Source organism: Rhododendron vialii, chromosome 1a (genome assembly GCF_030253575.1).
Source record: "Rhododendron vialii isolate Sample 1 chromosome 1a, ASM3025357v1".
NCBI classification, from domain to species: domain Eukaryota; kingdom Viridiplantae; phylum Streptophyta; class Magnoliopsida; order Ericales; family Ericaceae; genus Rhododendron; species Rhododendron vialii.
Genome location: NC_080557.1, coordinates 4,816,437 through 4,838,576, shown reverse-complemented (window position 1 = coordinate 4,838,576; position 22,140 = coordinate 4,816,437). Strand labels below are relative to the sequence as shown.

The 22,140-nt window shown below is 40.0% G+C and overlaps 2 protein-coding genes across 2 annotated transcripts; both read left to right on the top strand.

Moving 5' to 3' along the window:
- The first annotated feature begins 6,467 nt into the window (after positions 1-6,467).
- On the top strand, positions 6,468-9,805 carry LOC131298889 (ankyrin repeat-containing protein BDA1-like). Its single transcript, XM_058324394.1, has 2 exons — positions 6,468-7,174; positions 8,693-9,805. Exons 1-2 carry the CDS (start codon positions 6,602-6,604, stop codon positions 9,443-9,445), a joined length of 1,326 nt encoding a protein of 441 aa, XP_058180377.1. The 5' UTR covers positions 6,468-6,601; the 3' UTR covers positions 9,446-9,805.
- Positions 9,806-12,063: 2,258 nt separating this feature from the next.
- LOC131326702 (ankyrin repeat-containing protein BDA1-like) lies at positions 12,064-15,687 on the top strand. Its single transcript, XM_058359562.1, has 3 exons — positions 12,064-12,144; positions 13,401-14,058; positions 15,401-15,687. The coding sequence occupies exons 1-3, from the start codon at positions 12,064-12,066 to the stop codon at positions 15,685-15,687; spliced, it is 1,026 nt and encodes a 341-aa protein (XP_058215545.1).
- Positions 15,688-22,140: the final 6,453 nt, after the last annotated feature.

Genomic DNA, 22,140 nt, shown 5'->3' with positions numbered 1-22,140 from the left:
AGTTTCAAGGGTTAGGTCATGGGATGATTAGCATCTCATGGCCCGGGCGAAAATTGCATTTTACACCCAATAAAGCTTCAAACTTTGATTTGAAAATTGATGTGGGGTTCGGGTTTGTTTGATAAATCACCGAGGTGTTAACCTCTTTGATCTTGTGTAGGTGGGAGCGTCGACTACCCACCACATAAGATGCTTAGAGCTCTTTCGCACGAGGTATTTGTCAAATGAATTCTAGAGCTAGCTTGGTTCTCAAATCATTCGATTTTCCGACTTGAGAACTTTAATCAAGTATCTTAAATTGTGTAATTGGGTGAAGAGTGTAGTTTAGCTCGAGTCTTGGGTGTTAATAATTCCTAGACCTAGCCTATCTTTTCCCTAGTTAATTCGCTTTAATTTAGCCCTTTTATTTCCACCTTTCAAAGTAAAACAAAGTTGGCCGTCTAAAGGCCGAAAGCCCTTACTTGCATCTACAAATCCGACCAAGCCATATAATTTTTCCCTTGGGTACGATCCCGGATTTCCGGTTTATTATGCTTCAACCGACGCGTTAAGCCCTACGCTTGGGGTATTATTCCGCATTATTATTATCATCGGAGCGAACGAAGCACCACCCTTCCTCTTGCTTGACCTGCACCAGGATCCTAGGTGAGCGCATCTAAGTTATGTACCGAGTATGTTCTCACTTAAGACCACAACAGGAGGATTGAGTCATCCCATGACGTATCGTACATTAGGGTCGGACATCCACTACCCCACGCTAACTATAACCGTCTCATGGGACCCATTCTCTTTCTCCAAGAGAAACTTCCAATGACGTATCATACATTAACGTCTCACTAACTATAACCGTCTCATGGGACCCATTCTCTTCCTCGAAGAGAAACTTTCCATGACGTATCATACGTTAGCGTCACAACATCGGGCCCCTCAGGTAACCCATTTCAACACAGGGCCCCATAGGTTACCCTTCCCATCACCATGGCTCAAATCACAATACACACAATCACACTTCCAACACTTTATCAATTTCCATTTACTTAATATCGTCTATATGAGTCACTACTCGTAACCACCCAGGGAACCTATTTGTCCAATCTACAGCCACAACAAAATATCGCACGGTTCAACATTTCAAATAAAAGTACTAACAACACATAACCATGCGATAAAATTAATCATGTCATAGAATTTATCATGCGAGTAACAAAATAATATTCAGTCAAACAATTAATTAGTACACTTAAAATTAAGTCTATTTCTCTCATTTAGAAATTTTATAAAACATTTCTACTATTTAAACATTTTCTTTAACTTTCATATTATTCATAGATTTTACGAACTAATTATTTTTATAGGAAAATACTTATTTCTAAATTTAGTATTTACTAACTATATTACATATTAATATGAGATTTTCATAAGAACAAAATTATGCGAGGCTATTCTAGTCAATATTTATTAGAGTTAAAGATTAACTAATATATAATCTAAAATATTTCTTGTTTACAATCTAAATAAATTTTTACTAATAAAATATTCTTGTGAATATTTCATAAACATTTATTTACCCCAATAATTTATTAAACACGTAAACGTCCACTCAAATACAAATCAACAATGCAACATCAATAATAATTTCACAATCAAACACTTGTTAAACGATCATAAATTTTCACAGGGTATAACACTAATCATTCTAGCACAACCGAACTGAATTTTAATATAAACAGGACTAAAAATAAATTAACAATTTAACAGCAGATCATCATCTTCAATAAACTTTAAATCTAAGTAACTCCATTAAAATGCAGATAAAGGTTTTGGGTTTCCGGAAACTACCTCAAACGCGATTCTAAGTCCGGATAAGTGTTATACGGTGTCCGTAGATCGATGTGGTGGTTTTGAAATCTCAAGGCAGCGTCCGGCGGCACTCCAACAGGGTTCGCAGCGGCGGTGTGCCCGCGAAACTCACAGTGTGCACACACCTACGGTCACAACTCTCTCTCTCTCTCTCCCTCTCTCTCGCTCTCTCTCGCTCTATTCTAGACTCAATAATAGAATTGGGAATAAAATAATATACTGGTGTTCAATTTTCGGATTTATGTGGGTATGTATAATGAGAGAGAATAAGGTGGTGAGAATGTGATATGATAAGTGTAGAAGTGGAGGAATGAGGAAGGAGAGTGATACTGATAATGATAAAAAGATAGGGGACAAGTGCCACATTTGGGTGGGGGGTTTAAATTCTAATGTATGTGGACGTATGTATGTACATGGTGAGAATGTATCTGGACGCTTTTATGTATATGATGAGAGATAGAGAAGTGGAGAGTTAGTTTGAATAGAATTCTACTTAGGGTTTAGATAGGAAAGATAAGAGATGAATATGAATCACTGATTCCCTGTATATCTAAAGTTTAAATATATATCTTATACAATAGTGCAAATAATATCATTTGTACACATAATAATATATTTTAATTATTCAATCTAATTAATTATTGAATTAGAAATTTAACAGTATAAATTTGTATTAAAAAAAAATTGGGTCAAAAATCCGGGTCGTTACACCAGGAGCTAAGCAATTGACTCAATCGACGGAGATGACAGAGACTTTCCCACGAGAGGTGAGGCCACCCAAGACCTGGCTATGGTACCACGTGAAGAAAAGCGAAATAAATGTATTATTGATTGTGTATCAAGCATAACCCTAGCATGTCTTTACATAGGTTACAATGTTCTTGGTCACTAAGAAATCTAAACCAGATACGAAACAAGCATTATAAAGAAATCAACCCAACTAAGAAACATGAATAATAAAATCTACAAAACATAGTAACATAATATATCTTAATATTATGTTAACATCCCCCTCTAACTCAAGTAGGTCTACCAACTTGAGTTGTAGGTCTATCAATTTGAGTTTGAAAAGAAAAAAAGTCAATAGAAACCAATAACATCCAAACAAAAAGAAATCATGAGCAGTCATGCCAAGCCATGCCAAAAGAAATCAGGAGAGCCAAAGAATAGCCATGAACGAGAGAAGCCATGACAATAGAGATTTGAGGTGAAATCGGAGTGAACGAGCCGGTTACATAATATTACGAGTGCCCGACGAACGGCAACGAAGTTTAGGCCGCCTGCCGAAAGTGAATTCCACAGGGCCTAGATCTTAGAGCTCTAACACCAAATTAGATTTTTTGGAGGGTTCCAACCTAAAATTAATTAGCTTAGATGAGCAATGTGAGACAAATTTAATACTCCCCCTCACGTGCAGCCCGAATACACGTAGAGGTAACAGACCAAGAGCTGAGCGATTGACTCGGGCGACGGAGATGACAGAGAATTTCCCACAAGAGGTGAGGCCACCTAAGACCTAGCTCTGATACCATGTCCCGAGTTAATCGCTCAGCTCCTGATATAGCACCTCCACGTGCATTTGCGCTCCACGTGAGGGGGAGTGTTAGACTTGTCCCATATCGCTTATCTAAACCAATTAGTTTTAGGTTAGAACCCTCCAATTAGTTTTAGGTTAGAACCCTCCAAGAAATCAAAGAGGGTTCCAACCTAAAACCAATTGGCAATAGGTGGAGTAGCCTCTAGATTTTATTAACCAAACTTGAGTGGCTTAGACGAGCGATGTGAGACAAGTCTAACACTTCCCCTCACGTATAGACCGGATGCACGTAGAGGTGATATATCAGGAGACTAAGAGCTGAGCGATTGACTTGGGCGACGGAAATGACAGAGACTTTTTCATGGAGGATTCCAACCTAAAACCAATTGGTTTAGATGAGCGATGTAGGACAAATCTAACATCGATCATGTACTTATAACTTATCAATCTCAAGCTAAAAATGAACCATTCTCTGATCGTTGTTGTGGGCCTTGGATCAATGGAGCCCACAAAAGCCCAAATTAGACCCGGGACTGGACAAATTAAAACTGGACAGGAGCCAGCTCCCAAAATTATTACTCCGATTGTTGAATATTTTCAAATCTCTCTCGGCAATTCGTGTCATCTTCGATTCTAGGATATCTATTTAGTATTTACAGGTCCACCGTCTATTTCCAGTGAGAAGGTTTAAGAGAATATGTGACCATTTGACAATGCGTTCATAATTTGATTCACGGTTGCGATTGGCTTGTTCACGGAGGCTCTGTGAATAGGTTATTCACAAAGCCACGCAATCACACCCGTTCGTTTCAGTAATTAATGGTTGAGATTGGTTTTTAAACTTTGACCGGTAATAGCTATCTATTACCGTTAATAAATTATTTTTAATCCGGATCGTCCAAATTAAGCATTTTTGAACGGCCGAGATTGAGCTCCGTAAAACTTATTCTGGTTCTTCCTTTGTGAATAAGTTTTCCCCTTCATGGTTATTCATATCTTTTACTTACAACACAAGGCCGTCCTCACATTTTGGGGACCCGAAGCAATTTTTAATATTTGGGACCTCTTAATTACTTTTATGAGTAAAAAAACTACTCAAATCTGAGAAAGTATATTACCATAAACAAAACTAGATAAAATCCGAAAAGCAGTGATTAATTATCGCAAAAACTGAGAATTAAACTTAAAAATATCCCTCTGATCAATGGGTTTTTAGAGCATCTCCAGCATTCATTCATATTTTTTCTCAAATTTGAGTCAAATTTTGGATAAAAACCCATTTTGAGTAGACGTACATATCTCCAACCATCAAACCCAAATTTTACACATCTCCCTCTTTCTCTCTCTCACTAACTAGCCGTTAGAGAAATAGGCCAAGGCAAAAGTTGTCTCAGATTTGGGCAAAAAAATGGATAAAACCCAAAATGGGAAAGGGTTTGGGTCAAAGATTGAAGAAAGATTTTTTTGATTTTTGCCCCATTTTTAAATTTGAGTCTTAAAATAGGTCAAGGCTAGAGATGCTCTTAGTAGCCAAAGTAGTAATTATGTTAGCATAATAAATCTTTTTGGTGAAAACCTTTTAAATATGACTTTGATAACACATTCAACCGTACTTGTGACATGTTCGTGTGAAAGATAAATTTTAATCAACTTCAACTTTGAAAAGTTGATTTATTGTTCTTATGACATGTTTTGATTTGAAAACCGAAAGGGGATCGATTTTGAGAAAATAATTTCCTAAGCAATGGGACCGTATTGCAATGTCGAACGCCGAGCACTTATAAAGTGTTATACCTCGCTCATGCGCCCAGGTTTGAGTCCAGGATGTTGTGCCCAGATCACAAACCATAGCCAAAACACATACATGGACACGAACACAAGAAAATATACTTGATTCCTCAAAATCGGATACATTCACGAAGAAAACCAAGCAATTTCTTGAAACTAGAAGAACAAGAGCTTTACAAGTAGTGTTCTCTCACACTCCTCACAGATCTCTCTCACTCAGAGATACAAAACCCAAAGGCAGAAGCTCCAACTTATTATAGGCTAAGCTTGGAGCCTTATTCCTTCATCACGCCAGACATGTCATTCATTCCTTGGCTGGCAGAAGAAGACTGCGAACAGGGAAGTGGTTGTCTGTCCACACCAGCCAACACGGGAAACTCCAATGGCGTCGCAAAGGGATTTCGAAAACTGATTTTGACAACTGCAGTTTGATACGAGGAAGGATGAAGATTGAAGAAGCATAACTTGGTTTTTGGAGCCAGAGCTGGTTAAAACTGCAATTAGAAGGAATAAAGAAAATTAAAAAATTAAAAAGTTGTGCCATTCTCTCTTCAAGTTATAAAGCCAAAGATTTGGTAAAATTTCTATGATGCCCCAGTGTGGTATTGGGGCATTATGCCCCCATTTAATATAGACCACTAGATTAAGTTTTTAGGTTAATCTGGACCCTTGGATCAAAACCACCTCCTAAAAAGTAAGGTAGTTTTGCGTTTTTTCAACCATTATACTTATCATGAACACTGACTCTACTTACCATACTTTACGCTGATACTTACCACAAAATAAGGCACACTTACCACAACTAAAGGCTGTACTTCAACGTTTTTAGGTGTTTTCAAAATAATTTTAGGAGGGAGGGGGATGGATCCAAGGGTTACTAGGAGAGAGGGACATGAATCCAAGGGTTGAGATCGAAAGAAGAGATCCAAAAGTGTTTAAAAAAAAACGGGGGCTTGATGCCCCAATACCGCTTTGGGGCATGGTAGCCGGTGCCAAGATTTGGAGTCTCTACTCTCCTTCCCCTGCTGACAAACCTTCACTTGTGCATTTTAGCTGCTCGAAGACTTCCTTGACCGGGGCGTGGTCCTAAACACCGCCCATATTTGGGAATTCATCACCACCATTGCCTCATTGAAAGAATTGACCAATGGTTTGCCAAAAGAATTTTTTTTAAAAAAACTCATCTTCACTGTAGCAAGTCATTAATATTGTAAGACTGAGAGAGAGGAGCATGAGGGAGACTTGGGAGGGATTACAAGTCCCTTTAGCAGGTTGGAGAACTTTCCACATAGCCCTCATTATTGAGTCCCTTTAGCAGCCTCGGAAAATTGAACTTTCCACATAGCCCTCATTCTTGACTTTCTTGCCTTATATTTTGGTTTGAGAGAGAGAGAGAGAGAGAGAGAGAGAGAGAATATGGAGGAATTGCTCTGTGATGCAGCACTGAGAGGGGATATAGAATCACTGCACGAAATAATTAGTAGAGATTCTTTCATCCTGTATAAAGTTTGTGTGGGAAGTTTCAAAGGGAAAAATCCTCTTCACGTGGCTGTATCAATAGGGCAAAGAGAATTTGTTCTAAAGCTTCTGGAAATTAAATCAGATCTTGCTGAAGTTTTAGATACGGAACTAGGGGCGGCCCTTCATGTAGCATCCTCGAAGGGGTACATAGAGATTGTGAAAGATTTAGTGAAAGTTAGCCCTAAGATGTGTCTAGCCCGTGATCGAGATGGTAATAACCCTCTTCACATTGCTGCGATCAAAGGTCAGGTCCAAGTCTTAAAAGAGTTGGTTCGAACGAGTCCCCACAGATCAGCTCGAGCTAAGGTGGATCAAGGCGACACCATCTTGCACTTATGTGTAATGTACAATCAGTTTAATTGTCTAAAACTAATGGTAGACATGATTCCAGACCCCGATTTTGTCAATGACGCTGATAGTGATGGCAACACCATATTGCATCTAGCTGTTTTTGAAAAACAATTGAAGGTATGTCCACATTTATGGCTTTCTGATTGCTTTTTTTTTTTTAGGATATTGCTGAAGGTTATTCATTGACCTTGTCATTTCAGTTGCATATCAATACTCTATTGGTCTCGTATTAATTATTATTTTTGAGAAACAATTATCATTTTTCATATAAGATTACATTACTTTCTTTCATATATATAGTAGTCTTTTTCGGTTTTCAAAATTAGTTTGAGCAAAGTATAAAAGTTTATTCACAAAATTAAAGTCAATAATCATGAACCAGCTGCTAGCATACCATCTGCTTGAACGGTATGTACCAGTACTGGTATATATCTTCATCGGTATTGTATTGGATTTTTCACAATATATGTTTTGTATGCCTTTAATACTTGAATCTACATATGCAAAACCGGAACATGCCCAGTCCCCAATACGTACAAGCCGATACAATCCGGTGTATAAGCTGGTTCAGATCACCGTGTACGTGTGTTGTCTAAGTGTCAGTACAGAACGTACGGGCTAGAGGACTTGGGGTTCCCCTTAGTACAGCAAACACATTACGAGGTTGTAGTTCACCTCGGTAAGGCATTTTGGGATTAAAATACAGGGTTCCCTAACAATCAGTAAAAAACCCCAAAGTATGAACGCAAAACACAAAATAATACTACCAACAAAAACTATGCCAAGCAATCAATCACACAATTCAGAGATATACGTGGAAAAACCTCAAAATGGATAAAAATCACAAGAATGAATCAAATCACTATAATCATTGTGTAGTTATAAATATACCTATCCAAACGAAGTAAATCCTCACAACGTTCTAAGTACCATCTGCCGAGTCACACGTACACTGCATCTAATGATCTAGGTCATCAACAGTATTGAGTCCACAGGCCCTCCGAAAACTAACTAAAATCTCCCTTACGAATTGGTCTCCAAAGAAACCAGTTGCATCTTCCTTTTCTCCTTACTGTCGCCACCACTCTCATCCTATACAAACTCACTAGACAATAAAATAATAATAAAATCACAACTCGATATATAATATGTGTTTTGTTGTACGGAATTACCAATGCAATTAAGACTACGAAATTTGGTCCTTACATGGGATACAATAATTACGATCAGAATTGGTCGCTTTACAGAATGTGTCAAGCACTTTACTAGTACTAAAAAATGAGGTTAACCAGACATTTATAAACACATCGAGAGAGATTTGGTCTTACAGTTCATTCTCTGAATCACAATACTAATCATCAAATATTTTGTAAAAAAAACTTGTTTTGTTTGAACACTTGATTAGTGAAATTTGATGGGCAAATCTGATCAGCTTTGTTTTCTGTACCAATGAACTAATCGGGGAACGTTATAAAAATTATTCGGATAAAGATGATGCTATGTCAAGAAGCCCTTCCAAGCGCTCTACACCCTATAGTGCATTGGTTCAGTAATTACATATATATGAGACACAGAAATTATTCTATTCCGGCCTTTTTTTCTATCTAATGGTGAGTCTGTGCATAATCAATTCAGATGATCAAACATGTGCTTACCAACAGCAAAATAGATGTGAATGCAATAAATAAAAGTGGGCGAACCGCGCTGGATGTTCATTTCCTAGCAGTCGGAAATCCAACAGATTCGGAGATTCAAGACATCTTACTTGAAGCCGGGGCCAAAAGGCGCGAACATGCAGAGGTTGATCAGCAGTTCGAGCCTTCGTGGCGGGCTCAGAGAAGGGATACGTTCATGGTTGTAGCTTCGCTGATTGCGACAATGGCATTCCAAGTTGGGCTGAACCCGCCGGGCGGTGTATGGCAAGACCACGATTCACAAGGACAAATAACCGGAAAATCCGTACTTGCTCATGCCGACGGTTCTTTGTTCTACCGCTTGATGATTGCAAACACAATTGTATTCCTCGTGTCTCTGAGTACAATCGTGCTACTCATTTTTTCTATGCCAGAGCCAAAAAGGGTTTATAGGTGGACTCGAGCTATGATCACGTGGAGTACAATCATAGTTACGGGATCTACTTACACGTTTTCTATCACTGCTATTACACCAGCGAAGTTCCATGATGGGACGGGTGCGGACGAAACATTTGTAGCTGCTACTTTGCTGTGGATCGCGGTGATGACAGTTTCCACGGTGCGTAGTACTTTTTCTACACGGAAGAGTCAGAATGTAGGCCATGGGAAAGGATCGATCCTCAAGGCCGGCAGAGGAGGTAGGCCGAGATCAGGTGCAAATGGATATGGCGGGAACCACCAGTCCAATGTTTGATTCCAACTTTTAATTCGTGCTCTTGCTTCTGTGAGTTAATTTCTTCTTAGGGAGTGCTACAATACAAGGCAGGATCTTCTGTGCCGAAAACTCATGTGCTTTTGTGCCGAAGGGGTTTTCCGACTGTTGTATTAGAACATAAAAAAAATAATCATACATTCCAACGGCCGAAAAATCCTTCGGCATAGAGGCATAGAGGTTTTCAGGACAGAGGAAACCGAACCCCTAAAATACACACTTCCTTCGATCGGTGTGTTTGTTGGATATGCATGATTGTTGCATTCGTATTTTGTGATTATGCTACGAATTTATGTGACTTGTGTCATGAACGCAATTTGACAGTTAATAGCAATGTTTAATGGATGTATTTCTGTATTCGTATTTGATGATTCATTTAGTTCTTCGAATTATACGAGCTCCTCGAAGCCTAAGATCCTATATATAACCGAAACACCTACACCAACAAAGAAAACCAGCCAATCAAACCAAAACAAACTACAGCAAAATCAAGACTGGAAATCCAAAACCCTGCATCAGAAGCAACCATCACCGACGCCCCTGGTAGAGCCGCCCACAACCAAACAAGCAAAATGCTAAGAAGAACCTCAAAAACAAAACACCAAACCCGAACAAAAAGACCGCGCTGTGCTTGGCTATGGACAAAAGGATTCAGGTGAGCCAAAGAATGCTCCTTCTAATCTTGGTTTCAACTCTCAACATCGCTTTCATCCAAACTCATCACAAACCAAAATCCTCCATTGATATGCAAAAAAGAACAGAGTTTCTGGTAGAGTTACAAGAGAGAGAGAAAAATGCGAAAACCAGTTTAATGGTTTTTCGGCAATGAATCCGGGAAGGTGACTGGTGCGTCCGAAGCCTAACGGTGCCGGCCTCTAATTTGTTGTCCGGCAGCTGAAGTGGAAGTTTGTGGAGGAGCCAAGCCTATCACTGATCTCACCACTTGCGAAGGATTTCAACAAGATGAAATGGCGTGTTTGCTATAGCTATGGATACATATTATAGACTTTAACTTCAAATTTTGCTGTAAATTTTAGATTCCGGATTTTAGTAAAAGTTGATAAATATGTTTGTCGCAACTGTGAGATCATGAGAATGTCCTTCCTTTTTGAAAAGTTTGTGTTGCAAAATTCTAAAAGCTATCCAAATCCAACCTTGAAATTTTGAGAATTTCGTTCCTCAGATTCTCAGAAGCTGTGGATTTTAAATATCTAGAATTTGTGACAAACATTCTAAGCTAATTTTTAAAAACTAAAGGCAACTGATTTTGCCACTTCCTTTTTTATTAACGTTACTCCCCTGCAAGTGTATTTTTGCATGTATGCTATCAAAAATTTGATCAAGTCATGTGATTAAAAATACTATTACCCAAATCAAACGGCACAAACTTTATCACTTTTGGGAGTTCGTGTCACTTTTGGAAGTCATATGCAAGCTATACCCCCGACTTCTCTGCCTAATCACAGACAGTCAATCATATTACGAAGGATTATTCATGTTGTCTGCTGAGCATTCTTAACGAACTAACTGCCTGCTAACTACCTGACTACTTACAGCTGGAGTACGTACTAGACTTCCCACTTGCGCGCCCTTGCGTCAGCTGAATCATCACTGGCATGATCCTTACCCAGCCCTGATGTAGTTTATAGTACGTATGATAAATTAAGTAAGAAACGTCTTGTATTAAGTTACTCCCTCCGTTCTATATTAAGAGTTTACTACGAAAAGTTGTGTCATTTTTCAAATAAAAAAATTAACTACTTCCGTGTATAATTTTTTGATTTTTTTGGCACCAAATTAAAGTACCAATCGAGATCTTCAATACGGTGTGAAAAAATTCGGATAATTATACACGGAAGTAGTTGATTTTTTTTTATTTGAGAAATGGCAAGAGAGAGAGTATGGAACTCTCAATATGGAACGGATCAAGAGAATAATTGCAAAAGTCAAAACTAGCGTCCTCGTACTTTGAAGACCCCTCGTAAACGTCGTCCTAAGATCATCAATAACTGGGCTGGCCTCATATTTAAATCCAATTAAGAACATGCCTTCGCCGAATCATAGCATTCTCGTATTGCCCCAAAAAAAACATATTTAAATTTAATTAAGAAGATGCCTTCGCCGCATCTAAGCATCCTCGTATTACCCCAAAAAAAATTATGTTTTGGATAAAGGATTGGTGAGAGAGCGAGTAATTGCAAGAGATGTTTACATTTTGGATAAAGTTTTGGTGGGAAGTTCTTCACGTGGCTATATCAACAGGGAAAACAGAATTTGTTCTAGAACTTCTGGAAATTAAACCAGATCTTGCTGAAGTTTTAGATACGAAATTTGGGGCAGCCCTTCATGTAGCATCCTCTAAGGGGCACATAGAGATTGTGCAAGCTTTAGTGAAGATTAGCCCTGAGATGTGCGTAGCTCGGGATCGAGATGGTAATAATCCTCTTTACGTCGCTGCAATCAAAGGTCACGTCGAAGTTTTAAAAGAGTTGGTTTTAACCAACCCCCATAGAGCTCAAGTGTAGGTGGATCAAGGTGACACCATCTTGCACTTATGTGTAAAGTACTATCAGTTTCAGTGTTTAGTACTACTACTAGACATGATTTCATATCCCGATTTTGTTAATGATGTTGATAGTGGTGGCAACACCATACTGCATTTAGCTATTTTTGGAAATGAGGTATGTCGATAGATCCTGCTGCTAAATTTTTGTGGCATATTATTATGTATTTATTTTTAGAAAGAATTAACGTTTTTAATAATAAACTACAGTACTTTCCTAAAGATAGCTAGTCTTTTTTGGTCGTCTTTAAAACAAAGTGTGAAAAAACTATAGAATTTATTCATGAAATCAAAGTTGATAATGTCGTACTGGCCAGCACACCTTTTTCTCAAAGTTGATAGTCCCTTTACAGAATGCATACCAAGGGTCGACTTTACTTGTACTAAAAGACAAGTTACTCAGGCATTTATAACCACGTGATCGAGAAAGACAAAAACTATATCAAATTAGTAAAAAAAAAAAAAAAAACTTATGTTGTTTGATCATGTGATCATTAGTGAAATTTGATCAATTTTATTTTCCGTACCGTACCACTGAACTAATTGGTGAACTTTTTTAAAAATCGATTTGGATCAAGATGATGGTCTGTCAAAAAGCCCTCTCTAATTCAAAAAGTGACGTGATGAAGTATTTGTTGAGAAATGGCAGGGGCGAGAGAGAGAGTGCCGAGATTCCGAAACAACCACAATCACAAGCAAAATTTATGTACAACGAAAATAAGAACAAGCAAGATTTACGTGGTTCGACCAAAACCGGCCTACTTTCATGGAGAGGGTCCTGTTCTTCACTATGAGAGAATTAGTAAAAGTGAACACTTGAGTTGAAGGGAAAAAATTTCAGTGCCGAGCGGGTACCACATGGTGCCCGCTCGGCCATTCGAGCCGTCCATTTCGTGTTTGAACGGCTCAGATTTGGAGAGAGAAAATGAGAGAGAAAGTGATTGGATGGGAGGAGAGAGAGGGTTTTAATCCGAGCCGTCCAAAAATGTATCGAACGGCTCGGATGCGCCGAGCGGGTGCCACGTAGGCAATACCCGCTCGACACTGAAAAGTTCCTCGAGTTGAAGACCCAAACCCTACCCCTTATAAACCCACTCTCACCAAGAACCTACTCTCACAAGCCTAAGGCGTTTTTTTTTTACACTTGCGCTCCCGCACACACACTGTTTTTACATGTTCCAACAAAGAAAGTTGTAAGGTCATGGCAAAAAGAAAAATAAAAATATAAGAGACAGCAGCTAGCTCTTCGGGACTCCACGTAAAAACAGAGAATGTGAAGCATGTACAAGACTTTTGATTTATTTGGAATTTGAACCATCCCAACAGAATCCTTTTCCTTTTATCTTATGGTGAGTTCGTGTATGATTAATTCAGATGATCAAGCATGTGCTTAGTAGCAGCAAAATAGATGTGAATGCAGTAAATAACAGTGGGCGAACGGCGCTGGATATTCATGTCCTAGCAGGAGGAAATCCAACAGCTTCGGAGATTCAAGACATCTTACTTAATGCCGGGGCCAAAAGACGCGAACAGACTACTGTAGAGGTTGGGGTTGAGGTTAAGGAGCTTGAGCCTAAGTGGCTGAGTAAGAGAAGGGATACATTTATGGTTGTAACTTCACTGATTGCGACCATGGCATTCCAAGTTGGGGTGAACCCGCCGGGCGGTGTTTGGCAAGACAGTTCAGCAGGACACATAGCCGGGAAAGCTGTACTTGCTGATACCAACCCCTCTGCGTACTACAAAATAATGGTTGCAAACACGCTTGGATTCCTTTTGTCTCTAAGTACAATCTTACTAATCAGTTTTACTTTGCCAGAGCCACAAAGGGCTTATAGATGGACCCAAGCTTCGATCACATGGTTGACGTTCATGTTGCTTATTTATACTTACATATCTTCTGTCAATGGTATGGCACCGGAGAAGGGCTATCGTGGGTTGATTCTAACGGAAGCCATTATATGTACTACTATTCTGTGGATCATTGTGATGCCAATTTTATTGTTGCGCAGGATTTTCAAGGTCGGCAGAGGTAGGCCGAGATTACTTCCAAATTCGGTTGGTGGGAACTAGTCCGATTTTTTATCTTTTAATTTATTTCTCCTTTCGTGTAAATGTTGAATATGAATTCTACAAAGGACTCTGAATTGATAGTCGAATAAATCTCTCTCAATAGAAGTTTTCCAAATTCTTTCAGGTCCACTTGTATTTCTAGTGACAAGCTTTCGAGAGTATATGTGACCTTTTGACAATTGATGCGTCCTCAACTTCATTCATGGTTATCCATAATACTTACAAACCAGGCCCCCTTCTGAGATTTTGGGGCTCGAAGAATTTTCAAAGTTTGGGCCCCTTAATTACTTTTGCGAGTAAAAGAATAGATAGTAACTCAATCTAGAAACTAGATCAAATTCCGTAAAGCAAGTGATTATCACAAAAACTATAAGTACGCATAAACGAATCCCTCTTTTTGGATTTATAGTAGCAAAAGTAGAAATCTTTATGACGACGAACTTCTTTTTTAAGCAACTTTTTCGAGGGCACAATGTTCAACTTCAAGCCTTGTTCATCTTGCCTCGAGGACAACTGTGCACATATTTTTTTTTTTAACGGACAAACATCTCGCAATTCAACCATGGATGCCCAGAAACAAAGTTGGGCAACGTTCATAACTGCTAATTGATGCAGCAACGTTCTTGAACCCATAGGCGGCTCTACATGCATGGAAGAATGAGAGGCAATTTGAACACCCAAAATGTTTTTATTTTTGAATATATATAACATGTAATAATTTTATTGTAGGTTTTGTTTCAACACTTAGTCCTATACTATGAAAACACCAATTGATCTAGTCAATTCACAATTGAATTGAAAACCTAATATATTAGCTCAATACAAGGTACACACTCTTAACGGTAAAAATTAGAAAAATAAAGAAATAATAAAGTATCTGTAGATATCGGTATTGTGCTCTGGCTTTTCTCTAAGATCCATGTGAATTCACCACACAATTTCCTACGACAAATACTAGTGTATTTATGAGCCGTTTCAATCTTGCTTGACTCAACTATCAAAATTTGCCGAGAAAAATTTGAACATCTCATCAATTTTTGTAATTTTGGTTGCATTATTCAGTCTAATATATGAATTTTTTTGTGGATATATCATTGGTTAATAGAGCTAGTAGAATTAATGTATAACTCTTGAACACCCTTGCTTGAACGAATTCCTAGTTCTAAAATAATGGATTGCCCCAAGCGTAGAGCTGACACCGACGTAACACAATATCCGGTAAGACCGGAGTCGAATCTACAAAGACGGTGATATGTGCTGACTCAAAACTTGGGTTGTTACTTGTTTAAACTGACTCTTAGGTAGCCACCCCTTGTATTCGAAGCTGAGATTAACTAAACTTAAGAAATTGTTTGGTTTTCCAAATAATGTAAGAGGAGGTATGATCGTAGAGTTCTTAGCACTCGCAACCAGGCCGGACTTATCTGCTCCATTCGGTGTTCTAAAGACGTTCAACTTTAGAGAGAAAAAGCTACCTCAAAAGATGCGAACCTTTATGGTTGCCGTTCACCCATGCGCAACGGAGAACAAGTTTTGGTCCCACATTCCCCGTTACTCATGGGCTCCGACAATGCCCGGGTTCGTATAACGAAAATACTTTACTAACCTAAAATTGCCTTATTATTATTATTGAGAAACAGGAGCAGAATGTGTTCGACCTGGTCATAGTGTGTTAATCACCCCGCGACCCTACCTATACGACTACTCACTATGCATTGAATAAGAAATGCAAGAAATCCTAATTTGAAACATGCTTCTAAATACGAAATAAACAAAAGATATGAACTAAACAAGTACCAACGAACAACTTTAATGAAGGACGAAAATTAATACGAGTTACCAGAGTGTGAGTACTTGAACAAAGTGGCGCAGCAGAATTCACAAGAGACTAGTTAGCGTACTATTCCAAACGAGATAAACAACTGGTCGCAATGAGCGAATCTTGCGCACAAGAAAAAAAGAGAGAATCTCTGCAATATTATTGATAAAAAAGTTGCATAAACTCTAGGTTACAAACCCTTACATAGACTGAAAACCTAGAAACCCTAAACATAAACTTGGAAAATAAAAAGTCCCAGAATTTGGAGTTTTTCCTAAAACTAAAAACGGGAAAGAAAAACAAAACTTTCTCAAAAGGAATCAACTTAAAATGAATTACGATCTAAGAGTTATTAACGAAACAAATTTTTCCTAAAATGGCAAAATAACGCAATAGAAAGCCTAAACGAAGGAATTAGGCCGAAAAACACCATTCATCATCAACCAATGATTAATGAGTATTGACCGGAGCGCGAAATTAAGTCAGCCCACCAAGTTTGAGCCTATTCTGAGCTCGTCCGAATTTAGCCAATTTGGATAATCTGAAATTAAACACCGTTTGGGCTTTCGGAGCTTGGCTCGGTCCAACTGATCATGGAATTGGGCCTCCACGTGTTCTACATCACAAAGCTTCAAAATTTTGAAGGAAAAAGAGCTCCCGAAGAAAAAACAACGTAATCTAAAGCTGCAGACTAATAGGATGATGCATGTAATTAATTGATTTAATTCACACTTGGTTGGTAATTTTTTCGTACTTTGTTATTCGTCACGGGTGTTCATGTGTTTATGTTTTGGCAAGAGGAACATTCATATACCAATTGGGAATCTCAATTTTAAATATACAAATTTCATTCTTGAATTATTTGTGCAAGGGGAATCCTTCTAAGCTACGAAAGATTTTAACTGTTATTTCGCGTAGTTTTTTTTTTTTTAGGATTGCCCGGGGAGGGGATGAATCCTACTAAGCGGCTTTATGCTAGTTAACTATTATGCAAGCATTCTCATAAAGAATCCTTCTAAGTTACGAAAGATTTTCACTACCATTCTGCTTAGTTTTTTTTTTGTAGGATTGCGGTCTAATTAGAGTGTTCGAACTTTTGACTTTTTTCAGTTACTCGGTGTGGGGTGTGTGTGTGTGTATGGTGGGGGGTTGATCCTTCTAAGCTACGAGAGATTTTGACTGTTATTTTGTGACGCAGCGGAATTCACGAGAGATTAGTTAGCGTACTAATCCAAACGAGATAAACAACTCGTCGCAACGAGCAAATCTTGCGCACAAGAAAGAAAGAGAAAATCTCTGCAATATTATTAATCAAAAAGCTACATAAACTCTAGGTTACAAACCCTTAAATAGGCTGAAACCCTAGAAACCCTAAAAATAAACTTGGAAAATAAAAAGTGCCATAATTTGGGGTTTTTCCTAAAACTGAAAACGGGAAAGAAAAACAAGACTTTCCCAAAAAGAATCAACTTAAAAGGAAATATGGTCTAAGAGTTATTAATGAAACAAATCTTTCCTAAAACGGCAAAATAACGCAATTGAAGGCCTATACGAAGGAATTAGGCCGAAAAGCACCATCGATCATCAACTTAGGGTTAATGAGTATTGACCGGAGCGCGAAATTAAGTCAGCCCACCAAGTTTGGGCCTATTCCGAGCTCGTCCGAATTTAGCCAATTTGGGTAATCTGAAATTAAACACCGTTTGGACTTTCGGGGCTTGGCTCGGTCCAGCTGATCATGGAATTGGGCCTCCACGTGTTCTACATCAGTCCCCTCTTCTTCGAAAGAACTCGACCTCGAGTTCAAGTCTGGATACAGCGGCTCCTCAGCATGATACTCAGATAAATCAGCAACATTGAAAACCTTTGAAATCTTCATGGAATCAGGAAGATCAATCACATAAGCATTGTCACCAATCTTCTTCAAAACTTCATACGGACCATACTTCCTGGGCTTTAGCTTGTTATATGTTCCCACTGGAAACCGCTCCCTGCGCAAAAACACCATCACAAAATCCCCCTCTTTGAACAATTTCTCACGCCTGTGTTTGTCTGCAGCCCTCTTGTATTTCGCATTAGTCTCAGCGAGCTTCTGTTTTACTTGCTCATGCACCTCTTGAGCCTGTTTAGCCATTGCCTCAGCTGCAACGCTAACCCCGGGACCCCGTGAGAGACGAACCAAATCCACTGTATGCTTTGGAGATGTCACATATACCAAGGAAAAAGGTGATTTTCCCGTGGCACTGTGAACTGCACTATTGAAAGCAAACTCAGCTTGCGGCAAAGCATGATCCCACTGCTTCGGTTTGTCACCACAGATACTGCGAATCAAATTCCCCAAACTCCGATTAGTCACTTCAGTCTGTCCGTCAGTTTGTGGATGTGCAGTAGAACTCCTCTTCAGCGATGTTCCAAACATCCTCCACAGAGTCACCCAAAAATGGCTAAGGAACTTCACATCCCGATCAGAGGTAATAGACTGTGGCACCCCATGCAATCGAACTACCTCTCGAAAGAACAATCGAGCCACATGTGAGGCATCCGATGTCTTTCGACAAGCAATAAAGTGCACCATTTTAGAAAACCTGTCAACTACCACAAATACAGAATCTACACCTCGTTGGGTACGAGGTAGTCCCAACACAAAATCCATAGACAGATCCTCCCAAATATTATTAGGCACAGGCAAAGGAGTATAAAGACCAGTATTTTGAGACTGACCCTTAGATACCTGACAAGTATAGCACCTCCGCACAAAATTTCCAGCATCCTTCTTTAGTTGTGGCCAGAAATAGCGCTCCTCCAAACTCGCAATAGTCTTATCCCTCCCTAAGTGTCCACTTAACCCTCCACCATGAAGGTCTCGGATTAAGCCTTCCCTTAAAGAAGATTGAGGAATACAAAGACGATTGCCACGAAACAAGTACCCATCAGTAACATGAAAGTCACTAATAGGCCGGTTCTGAACGCATACTGCCCAAATTTCTTTGAAGTCTTCATCCTCTGGATACAGCTCCTTTAAGAACTCAAAGCCTACAACTTCATGGGCCAAAGTCACCAACAAATCAGCCCGACGACTCAATGCATCAGCCACCCTATTTGACACCCCAGACTTGTGCCGAATAGTGAACGGAAATTTCTGCAAGAACGTAGCCCAGCGCACATGCATACTGTCCAACTTCTTCTGGCTATTGATGAACTTCAGCGCTTGATGATCAGTGTACAACACGAACTCCCTCTGAATCAAATAATGCTCCCAATGTTTGAGAGCGCGAATCACAGAATAGAACTCCTGATCATAAGTGCTCCACTTTTGTCTAGCTTCACTTAGCTTTTCACTAAAGAAAGCCACTGGTCTCTTCTCTTGGGACAAAACAGCCCCAATACCAACTCCACTAGCATCACACTCAACTTCAAAAATCTTCTCAAAGCTAGGTAGAGCTAATACCGGTGCAGTACAAAGCCGTTCTTTAACCAGCGCGAAACTTTGCTCCGCTTCACTTCCCCACAGAAACTTGCCCTTTTTCAAGCACTCCGTGATTGGTGCTACGATAGTACTGAAATTTCGAATGAATCGCCTATAGAAGGTGGCCAATCCATGGAAACTTCTCACTTCCGTAACAGATTTAGGCGTTGGCCAATCACGAATAACTCGAACCTTCTCTTCATCCACATGAATACCTTCAGAACTCACCACATAGCCCAAGAATAATAAGCTGCGAGTCAAGAAACTGCACTTCTTGAGTTGAATATATAGCTTATTTTCTTGCAGCACCATCAGCACTTGGTGCACATGCTCCACATGCTCCTCCTCAGACTTGCTATAAATCAGTATGTCGTCGAAATAAACGACAACAAACTTTCCAGTGAAAGGCCGCAGAACCTGATTCATCACCCTCATAAAAGTACTCGGCGCGTTAGAAAGGCCGAATGGCATAACCAACCATTCGTACAGGCCATCCTTAGTTTTGAACGCCGTCTTCCATTCGTCTCCCGGTCGGATACGAATCTGATGGTACCCGCTCCGCAAATCAATCTTCGAAAACCACTTCGACCCATCCAACATATCAAGCATATCATCCAGGCGAGGAATTGGAAATCTATACTTGATGGTTATTTTGTTGATGGCCCGACTGTCCACGCACATACGCCAACTCCCATCTTTCTTTGGCGTCAACAAGGCTGGAACACCACATGGACTCAAACTCTCCCGAATGTGCCCCTTCTGCAGCAACTCCTCTACTTTCTCCCTCAGAATCTCATTCTCCTTCGGACTCATCCGATAATGTGGTAGGTTGGGCAGACTTGCCCCAGGCACCAAATCTATCGCATGCTGAATATCTCTCATTGGAGGGAGCTCATTAGGCACATCTTCAGTTACAAGCTCCTCAAATTCCTCCAATAATGGCTGTATCTTTTTAGGTATAGGAACTATCAGAATCTTTGCTTTGTCCCTTTCCTCCACAACCAGAGACTTTACCACCATAGCATAAACCTGTTCCGACTCCTTGAAATCTGTCACAAATTCAGCTTCGGAACTAGCAATTGTTAGAAACGAAGACCCTTCTGTTTTAGGTGGTTTGACAGGCTCCTTATGACTGGAAGGAGCCATAACAACCTTACGTGACTCCCAATTAAAACTATAAGTATTATCACGACCCTTATAAACAATATCAACATCAAACTGCCAGGGTCTACCTAATAGTACATGGCTAGCATCCATCTCAATTACATCACAGATAACTTCAGATCTATAAATTTTCCCAATTGAAAGAGGAAGTTTACAAATTTCAGTTACCTTCACCGTAGGGCCTTTCTTTATCCAACCGATGCTGTATGGAGAGGGATGAGGTTCGGTTGGCAACTTCAAATGGTCCACCAGTCTTTTTGCCACAAAATTCTCACAACTCCCACTGTCCACGATCAAGTCACATACTTTCTGATTGATGGAACAGTTTGATCGAAAGATGTTGTGACGCTGATTGGAATCTTCTGCTCTCGGCGCGAATAACACCCGTTGCACCACACAATTCACTCGTTCCCCATCCTCTTCTGCATAATCTACATCATAAGAATTTTCTTCTGGCCAATCCTCTTCAGGCCCATCTTCTTCGCCACCCCCTTCTACTAGGCCCACCTTCCGATCTGGACACTCATTGGAGCGGTGTCCAGGCTTGCTACACCGAAAACACTTATCTCCAAAGGGTTTGGCATATGGATTAGGGGCTTTAGTCACGTTCCTGTTATTGGAGCTACCTGCCTGATTAGCTCCTCCAAATTTAGAACCACCACCAACTGTAACTTTAGGTTGAAAAGGAGGCACTGTTGGCTGTTTCTCTTTCCCCTTATCAGCAGCAGGAACAAACGACTCTCGACGGTATCCTGAATTGGCTGGTTTACGCTCCATCTGTTCGGCCTTAATTGCTAAGTTAAGGGCGTCATCAACTTCCCAAACAGGCTGCAATCCTATCTTTTCCTGAATTGAGGGTTTCAACCCGTTCATGTACCTCGCTACTTGCTGACCTTCAGTCTCACTCAGATTATTACGTTCTGAGAGTCGATTGAATTCAGTCGTGTAATCAAAAACAGACCTAGATCCCTGCGAACAGTTCTGGTATGACCGGAACAGATGTTGGTCATAGTCAGACGGCAAAAACCTCTCCATCATAAGCTGTTTCATTCTGCGCCATGTTGTCACAGACTCTTTTCCTTGCCTCCGTCGTCTCGCCTGCAATTGGTCCCACCAAACTGCAGCGCCGCTCTTTAGTTTATAAGCGACCATCTTTACTTGCTTCGACTCAGGAACTTCCATCATATTAAGGAACCTCTCAACCTCTGAAACCCAGTCAAGAAACTCTTCCATCTGTAAATTACCGTTGAACGTGGGAAGGTCCACTTTCATGCGGTAATCATCGAACCGATGTTGTTGTCGCCCAACGGGACGGTCTTCTTGTTCTTCATTATCCTCAGGTTCGAATTCTTCACTCTCAGCATCATGTATTACCATCTGACGACGACCGGCTGCGCCTCGGGCAAATCCTCCGGCACGATTCCGATCTTGGTTACGAGGTTGGCGATGGGCAAATCCCAACGCGCGATCCTCCTCAACCCTCCCTGGCCTTTGGCGGATTTGTAGAGTCATCTCCTGCAGCATCTCACGGATCTCAGTGAACTGAGTGCGGGTATCCTGACGGATCTCAGTGAACTGAGTGCGGGTATCCT